The 8469-nt window shown below is 35.2% G+C and overlaps 1 protein-coding gene across 9 annotated transcripts in view; it reads left to right on the top strand.

The window, feature by feature from the left end:
* SYNE1 (spectrin repeat containing nuclear envelope protein 1) overlaps window positions 1-8469 on the top strand; it is a 286469-nt gene that overhangs the window by 230453 nt on the left and 47547 nt on the right. For all 9 annotated transcript variants that reach the window (XM_010707196.3, XM_019612919.2, XM_010707198.3 and 6 more), the window contains 6 exons: window positions 386-519; window positions 1776-1980; window positions 3119-3301; window positions 4401-4547; window positions 5549-5703; window positions 6036-6183. In XM_010707196.3, the coding sequence (XP_010705498.1) occupies window positions 386-519; window positions 1776-1980; window positions 3119-3301; window positions 4401-4547; window positions 5549-5703; window positions 6036-6183 (972 nt within the window). The remainder of the gene's footprint in view (window positions 1-385; window positions 520-1775; window positions 1981-3118; window positions 3302-4400; window positions 4548-5548; window positions 5704-6035; window positions 6184-8469) is intronic.

The following is an 8469-nucleotide window of genomic DNA, read 5'->3' as shown; positions in this document are numbered from 1 at the left end:
TTAAATGCTGTTAATTTTCCATCTAATGCTAGACAGGAAATGTGATTTAATTCAATATCTTCCATGAGTTTAGTTTATTTCTGAAGGAGTTCCATGCAATTATGCAGTCTGTGCAAAAGTATTTGCTTAGAATAATTTCTTTTATAAAATTGTTACTGTTTTAGAATATATTGGGTAAAAAATGCAGTTTTTGCTACAGCTGCCTACTGAGTTAGATAGAGCTAGAACCAGTCTTTACATTAAACAACTTTCTAGTTAGATGAAACACAAGACATTTTACATTCATAATCCATACAGTGCAATTGTTATGTAACATTTTAAAGCATTTGTACATCATATATCATTTGAAATACTTCCTGTGATTTTATTTTTCTATATGTTTTAGAGCCTACAAGATGAACTGGAAAAACAAGAAAACAGCTTACAGAAATTTGGTTCCGTGACCAATCAGTTATTGAAAGAATGTCACCCACCAGTGACTGAAACACTTACCAACACTTTGAAGGAAGTGAATATGAGGTAGAAAACATATTTTAGTTGAACTGTACTTTTTAGATTCATTTACTCAGTTTTCAATCATTTTTATTTTTATTGTTCTTTGCTATTTTATGTATTTTTATTTTTGTGTCTTGTTGCTTTAGGGAATAACTGTCTCATTTTTCACAAATAATAAATGCAAGAATGTTTTTCTAGCAAAGGATTTGGGCATTACTGTCTGTAGGTTTGTTCTGTGCATGGCTGCAGTCAAGTCATCAACAAAGATGAATCCCATGCTAGACAGTAATACTGCACTTAGAGTTTTGAAAGTCTGTGACAAGTTTGATTTGCTGTGCATATCAATTTCTCTAGGATTCCGCTTAAAATTTCTAGTTGTAGGAATAGTGCGACAGACTCTTCTTCATAAGATTTAAGTTTTTGCCAATACTGTGCAAACAGTTTTCCCAACTTTGAATCCAGACTAGAACCAGTCTGAAGATTTACTCAGAGAAGCTACAGAAAATGAATTCCAAGATTAAAAATTGTTTTGGTGGGAAAACTGTCGAGTTTGGGTTTGGATGTTTGGTTTATATTGTTGGGTTTTTTTGGAAAGTCATAATTATGCCAAACTTCCTTTGGTTCATCCTGTACTGGAAATTGGAATTGTGAAGAAAAGATATGTAAGACTTAATGGAACCGGTAGTAATGACTGAAAAAAAGAAATCGTTTTCCTAATGTTTTCATCTACAATTGAAAATACTGTGGTGTCCCTTAGTAATTAAATAATGAGAAAATTTGACAGAAACATTACATTTGAGAAAGTAACTTTTAAAGAGTGCCATTAGAGACAGTAATTCAAAGAGGAATTAAAATAGGGCTTTATGAACTTAGGGGTTCTATGAGAGTTTGGGAGCAAACTGCTGCAGAATGTACGGTTTCATATTTACACCTGGTTTGGGCCTCTCAGGCCTTGATGGAATCTGGTGCTTGCAGTTCATGGCCAGTCATGACTGGCTTTCTGTGACAAAGCGAACTGTGCTAAGTGAAAATAGCTGGAGATTCACTTCAAAAAGTACCAACCAAGTGACCTCAAACATTAATATGCAGCACCAGACCTAGTGTAATATGTCAGAATGTCATAGCAACATATTTATTTGATTACTTTTTTGTCCCTGATGTCTGAATCTTGATTAATACCAAATTTCTGAAGAGCCACAACACTGTCAACAGCAGCAAGGAAGTGGGGCAGGTATAAATGGACTACTAGGTTTAAGTTATTTGTCTGATCTCTTCGACAGGTGGAATAACCTTATGCAAGAGATTGCAGAGCGACTACGTTCCAGTAAAGGTCTCCTTCAGCTGTGGCAGAGGTATAAGGACTGTTACCAGCAGTGCTCTTCTACTGTCCGTTTACGAGAAGACCAGACCAATGAATTGTTGAAGACTGCCACTAGTAAAGACATTGCTGATGATGAAGTAACCACCTGGATTCAAGACTGCAATGTATGTTTACTTAAGCTTTACGCTTTTTCACATCTCTGTGAGCTGAAAGTCAAAACAGTTACTAAACAATGTAGTTGGTGTATTGGAAGCTTGCATACAAAGTTATTTCCTTTTGCTGAAGGATCTCATATCTGCAAGAGAGACAATTTTACCTCTACTACCCAAATCTCTATTCCTTGTTGCTTTGTTGTTTCAGAATTTTTTTTGAAGTCATCTCTCTGGAGAAGATGGATAAATTCTATCACTTATTTAGTCTTAATCCCCACTTACCAAAAGGTTTTTTGCTTTAGCTCTCTACCAAATCCACTGAGCTTTTTTTACTGTAGCCAGAAACATAGAAGCCTTTGTCTGTATTTCCACTAGTCAAGGCTAATCACTTTTTCTGAATGAAAAGAGACAAGGTGTTTTCTGGATGTCGTTGACATTCTTCCTTGATGTTCTTCCATTTTTAAAACCATGTCTCAGAGCCGTAGGGTAGTTCATCTCCTGTCTGTGATTACATACATTTTTATGTGTTTTAGTTAATTCAATTTTAAATTTAAAAAAAATTAAAATCGTATTTGTCTTAGGGTAAGAAAAATAATTGCAAGGAGAAAAATTAACCCATTAATGAGTTTTTTGAACATTTGCTGCCATAATTTGCCTTACCAGCAATTCAGATAGTTCAGTCTGATATTTATTTTGTGTCATGATGTCACGTTCTTTATCCATTACATTACACAATTTACAAAAGTTAATATTTAATCTTTCCTGGTAATTCATAACAGGATAAAAAGGGAGGCCTAGTCAGATGTCAGTTGATCCACAGTGAGAGTTGCCACTGCTTAGGAACAGCATATCAGTAAATCCAAAGTATTCTTTTCAATAAGTGCTGCCTCATCAGTAACTCTGGCTTACTCAATGACAGCTGAACAGTCACTTTTTTTCTGCACATACATAATTCAAGAATTTTAATTCTGTATATCATTTCCTTTGTTTGCAGAGTACCAGTGCACATTTTTGCATTGAAATACTATAATAAATATAAATTCTGTATGTAGAGGTGTTTATTCATTTTGTTTCTTCTTTATAACAAGAGAGAATAGCATGAGCTGAGTGTCAGGTTAACTATTCATCTTTATTCAATGTGTTGCCACAGGACCTTCTTGCTGATATAAAGACAGCACAGGATTCACTGATTGTTCTTCAGGAACTGGGAGAGGAGTTAAAAAGCCGGGTGGAGGCCTCAGCAGCAGCAGCTATACAGTCTGATCAGCTGTCTCTAAACCAGAATCTGTCAGCCCTAGAACAAGCTCTGTGCAAGCAACAAACTGTACTTCAGGTATGCATAGAGTGCTTTCAACTTTTGCATCTTACCATCCTGTTGATCCTGAAAATACATAGATTACCCAAAACCACCTGGGAAAATAGAGTAATGTTACCTGTTCATCTGCATTTTCCAGACTTCCTTGGATGCCAAAGCATGCTAAAGAAAGTAGAAAATATGCTGAAGTTAAATGCAGAGACCTTGTAAGAAGGTCCATGTTTTGGGAAGAGGATAGCAAATCTCACAGGGGAACGCGTGTATCTGGAATGCCAAGGCTACATTCTTTGTGAAGACAGTATTAGTGCTAATGTCTGGATTCACAACTGCTGCTTCCCCACAAACAGCCTCCTCTCTTCCCAGCTTGTTCTTTAGTGTTAAAAAAAACGATGGAAGATTCAAAACAACTGCGTAGCAGTGATTCCTATTAACGTTGGTGACCATACTGACACCTATGATTTGTCTTAACGCCTGTACATTAGATGTTGCTAATTACTTCTGTCACTTGGCACTAAAGTACAAAGACGGAGTGGCGGAACGTGTTCATATAGGGAATTATATGGATGAGAAGGCACTGAGGTAGTGGCTTCCGTTTAGGTGACAGAGGATTTGCCAAGAAATTCAGTGTTGTCTAGAATATGATCATTAATGTAAGGAAACAAAGCTGAAGACATTTTTTCATTTGAAAATTCAATAACAGAAACTAGCGGTTCTCTTTGTTCACAAGGTAAATTAAATTGAGGAAGTAGCTTTATAAATGGAAGCTAGAGAAGATTATCTGTCTTAGAATAAGGAAGTCTTTGTACTGAAATGCTGCCTTTTTGCAATGATCAAAAATCTCATTTTCTCAGCTGGTGCAGGCATTATAGCAAAGTCTTTATGATAAAATAATGATTTATTAAAAAAAAAAACAACAAAACATTATATCTACAGTCCGTAAGCTATGCAACAGTTGCAATTGCTCCTAGCCTATTGTCACTTATATAGCTGTATATATATAGCTACAAATACATCTCATTATAGCTGTATAGCTATAATGAGAATAATCAGGAGCATAACAGCAATCTGGATGATATGTAGCTTAAGTTACTAAATCCTGGGTCATTTTTGATTGAAGGCTGGAGTATTGGACTATCAAACGTTTGCTAAGAAACTGCAAGATCTCGAGGCCTGGGTAACAGAAGCAGAAGCAAAGCTGAAAGGACAGGATCCTGGTCACGCATCTGATCTCTCAGCAATACAGAGTAGGATGGAGGAACTCAAAGTGAGTAACAAATGATAAATTGTTCTTCTTTTATGTTAGCCTGGTTAATTTACACATAGTATGCACAAATATCATATATACTCTCTATACATATTAAGGAACTGTTAGTCATGCAAAGTAAGACTGAGGAGTTTGATGGCAGCCAGTGACTGTCTCTGGGTAAAGAAAAAAAGGAAAAGCAAACTCTTTAGATTAAAATGAATATCAAATAAAAAATGGGAATGGAAGTATTAGTATTTGGGGGGGGTTCCTTTATTTTATTCTTTTTTCAAATTATTTTGAATGTACAAAGTTCCTTACTCATTCATATTCTATTCAGGAACCAACTCGTCTATTCATTTTGGTATCTTGTTATACTGAAGTATAATGAATATTGTGTACAGTGTTATATATATTTCTGAGCTCTTACTCTCTGTGTTTTGGAGATTTTTTTCTTTTTTTCTTTTAGAGGCTCTGAGAGGAAGTTGATAGCTTTTGCCGTCTAGGCTGGTATTTTTTCATTTTAATTTTCAGTTAACATTTCTTTTACAATTAACTAAATGTTTACCTGTTATTCCACTTTTGGCATGCTAATAAATGTACGTTTTCCTAAATTAATGATCTGTATATTTCTGTACAGTAAAACATTATTTATTTATTTATTTATTAAAAGGGTGAATAAATTCAATGTGGATTTGCTAGCCTAGGTTAAGAAGCAAGGATAAAAGCTTGCTTCAGGCAGTCCTACTTTTGCATTTGTGAGATTTGTCTTCTGAGTTCGGCAATATATGCAAGCGGAATTTGAGTTTACTTCTCTTTTCCTGTTTAAGCATTATCTTAATTGTTCTGGACTGAGACTAAGGAGGCAGAAAACTGGAAATGAAATTTTTCCCTAGCATAGGAGTTACTTGCTGCTTAGTGGCAACCAAGGCCATTCCAAATTTGAGTGCTAGCTCTGTCTATAGTAGTATAGTAGTGTAATTATCAAATCTCCTTGTTATCTCTTTTGTTGCTTGTTGCAGAGTCAGATGTTGAAATTCAGCAGCATGGCCCCAGATTTGGACCGTCTTAATGAGCTGGGTTACAGGCTTCCTCTGAATGATAAAGAAATCAAAAGAATCCAGAACCTGAACAGACAATGGTCTCTGATCTCGTCTCAGACTACAGAGAGATTCAGGTGGGAATAGCTAAAGATTGTTGTATAGCTTTTTCTTAAATTACAATAACTAGAAAGTATACTTTTTAATTAACGAAAACTCCTCTCCTGGTATACTTAAGAGAAGAGAGTGAAGCCAATCAGTTTTGGTTTTGCCACAAATCAGAATTTGACATGAGCAGGAAGAATATATATATATGTATATATATATGTTTAGTGTTACCTAAATAAACAAATAATGCAACTGGCTATTAAAAAACAGCACTGTTTTCACTGCTTGAAAATTCATTGCAAGACTAATTCTATGTGTGAGAACAGGAGACCTTACCTGAATTCATCTTTCTTTTTTCCAGTAAGCTGCAGTCTTTCTTGCTACAGCAGCAGACATTCTTGGAGAAATGTGAAACTTGGATGGATTTATTAGTTCAGACTGAACAGAAGCTGGCAGCAGAGATTTCAGGAAACTACCAGAGTCTTTTAGAGCAACAGAAAGCACATGAGGCAAGTCATCGTGTATATTTATGCATTATTACAACAATGTAGAGTACATCAATATTCAATTTATACATAACTGGAACTCACATTCTTTTGTGGAGTAATATAATATATTTATATATAATATAAGTTTTGAATTGCATTGCTATCATCTTTTGAATGTATCTTAATTTAAGAAACAACAGCATGCAAATATATCAGTGTTAGCCAGTTAGGAGGAAGGCTTGGTTTTCTGTCTACCTTTTTTGTGCAATATATTGCTGTTTCTCTAAATCGTCGTCCTCTGTATGTGGTGTGCTTCAGATTGATTTGTACCAGAGGAATCAATGCTTTATTGTCTTCTCATAAGACATAACTATCCTCACACATTTTGACCCTTTGCCTTCAGTCCTACTTGGAGGTTTCTGTTCTTTCATTTTATTCTGGTTTTGTTCATTTGCCATTAAATTACCAACATATGCAGCATCTGAAAAACACGTTAAGGGAAGAATTTTCTGTCAAAAACTGAGTTATATAACTCATCATGCTGCCTCCATTTGTACTCCTTTTGGAAGCAGTTCCTTGGTTCTCTCGCAGCAAATTGATTTGATCTTCCCTCTGAGTTGTTTGCAGACTTTTTACAAGAGATTAAGAACTAGCTTAGCTTTTGCTGCAGAGAAAAAAGAAGGATGCCTATCAGATTCTTTGGTGATGTCGAGCAGTGCACATTTTTTCTCCATTCACATTGTTACTGCCAGGAATCCTAGTGAACATTAAGTAAGACAAATCAATTTTCATACCAAAATTCCCATGTGGCAAACAGTATTTCATTTCCCACATTTTTTTCAGCTGAAATACCAAGATACTCAGGAAAGATCACAGAGGAGTCATGTCCTTTTACCCCTTGTGTCTTATATGTGACATAGTGTTTGGATGGGTGTTTGATAGCAGAAATTACTTCACAATCTTTTTTTGCTTACTTCATTATACATTTGCTTTAGCATTTAGCTTTTGCAAATCTTATCCTTTTCCTTTCATCTCAGTGCCACCATCATTAACTGGACAGAGAATCTTTGTAATTTGTGATGTCTCTGATTTTTGAGATTTAAATGTTCATAAATTGAGAATTTACTACTGTTGTTATGTTCAGTCACAGCTATAATATTGAAAGGAGTTAGCAAGGATCTTTTTGCATGCAGTTGAACATACTTTGAGATCTTATACTAATTCCCTGTTAAAACCTGGTTCTGCTTCAGCTAGCTGAAGCATTTCACTCAGATGAGTGTTACTCAGGCACTCTGTAAAAGCTTTACTTCTTTCAGCTGTATAAAATCATTTTTCAGAATGTAGAGAAGGAATATCCATTTCTCTAAATGCTGCATTTCATCAACAAAAAATGTTGAAAAATGTAATTTTTTTTAACACCAAGCTTTTTGACATTTTATGTCATTTTAATTTATTTCATGGTCAGTGTTCTTTGCAGTGTCTTCTGATGCTCATGAAGAAATTAGTTTCCACTTCTCTGAGCTGAAAGAGTTTCAAATCTAAATTTCTTGTGAGGATTTTCCAGATTGTTTTTCTGTCCTTTCTTGAAGATAATGAGAAAATACTGTTACCACATGTTTTCCCAGAATGGATGTTAGGATGTTCTGTTACCAGTTCTGTTACCAGCTTTCCAGTACTGACTCTTAATTTTGCTAATATTTATTTGGATAGGGTTATAGCTACATCAGTGGCCTTATTTCTAAATAACTTCCTACTGAAATTTTCAAACCATTTTCCAAGTATCATAACTAACACTGGCATTTGCGTTGAATAACTCTTTCAGGACAGCCATGTAGTCATTCTTGTGCAATTGTCCAGATGTCCATCTACAAACCTGGTACTTGGTACTTGACACTCTTACATAGTGCTAGTGCACTGAGACAAGCACTTGCGAAGGTGTTGGTGGAGAAAGAAAGAAAGAGTTGCTTGCCAATACATTTTCAAATTTTTTTTCCCTCAGTGTACAGGTACTGTGTATTCCAATGCCTACCCTCCTTTCCTGATTCTTTGAATTCCTATTTCTTTATTGATAGCAATCTGCATATGAGAAGAATTTGGGATTACAAGTGATCCAGTATAACAGAATATCTCTTTTTTATGTAGAGATTGTTAATGTGCATGCACATAATCAAGTAGATGTTTAGAGGAATGTCTCTGATTTGGTGTAGGACTTCAGTGCATCCTCTATAAGCAGAGTTCCTCATGCTTGATAACCTTTATTTATTTCATCTGTCTTCTCAAAATATAAAATGTATTGCAATCTTCTCA

The sequence above is a fragment of the Meleagris gallopavo genome, chromosome 2, assembly GCF_000146605.3.
Source record: "Meleagris gallopavo isolate NT-WF06-2002-E0010 breed Aviagen turkey brand Nicholas breeding stock chromosome 2, Turkey_5.1, whole genome shotgun sequence".
Taxonomy (NCBI): Eukaryota; Metazoa; Chordata; class Aves; order Galliformes; family Phasianidae; genus Meleagris; species Meleagris gallopavo.
This window is presented reverse-complemented; position numbering and strand designations above follow the sequence as displayed.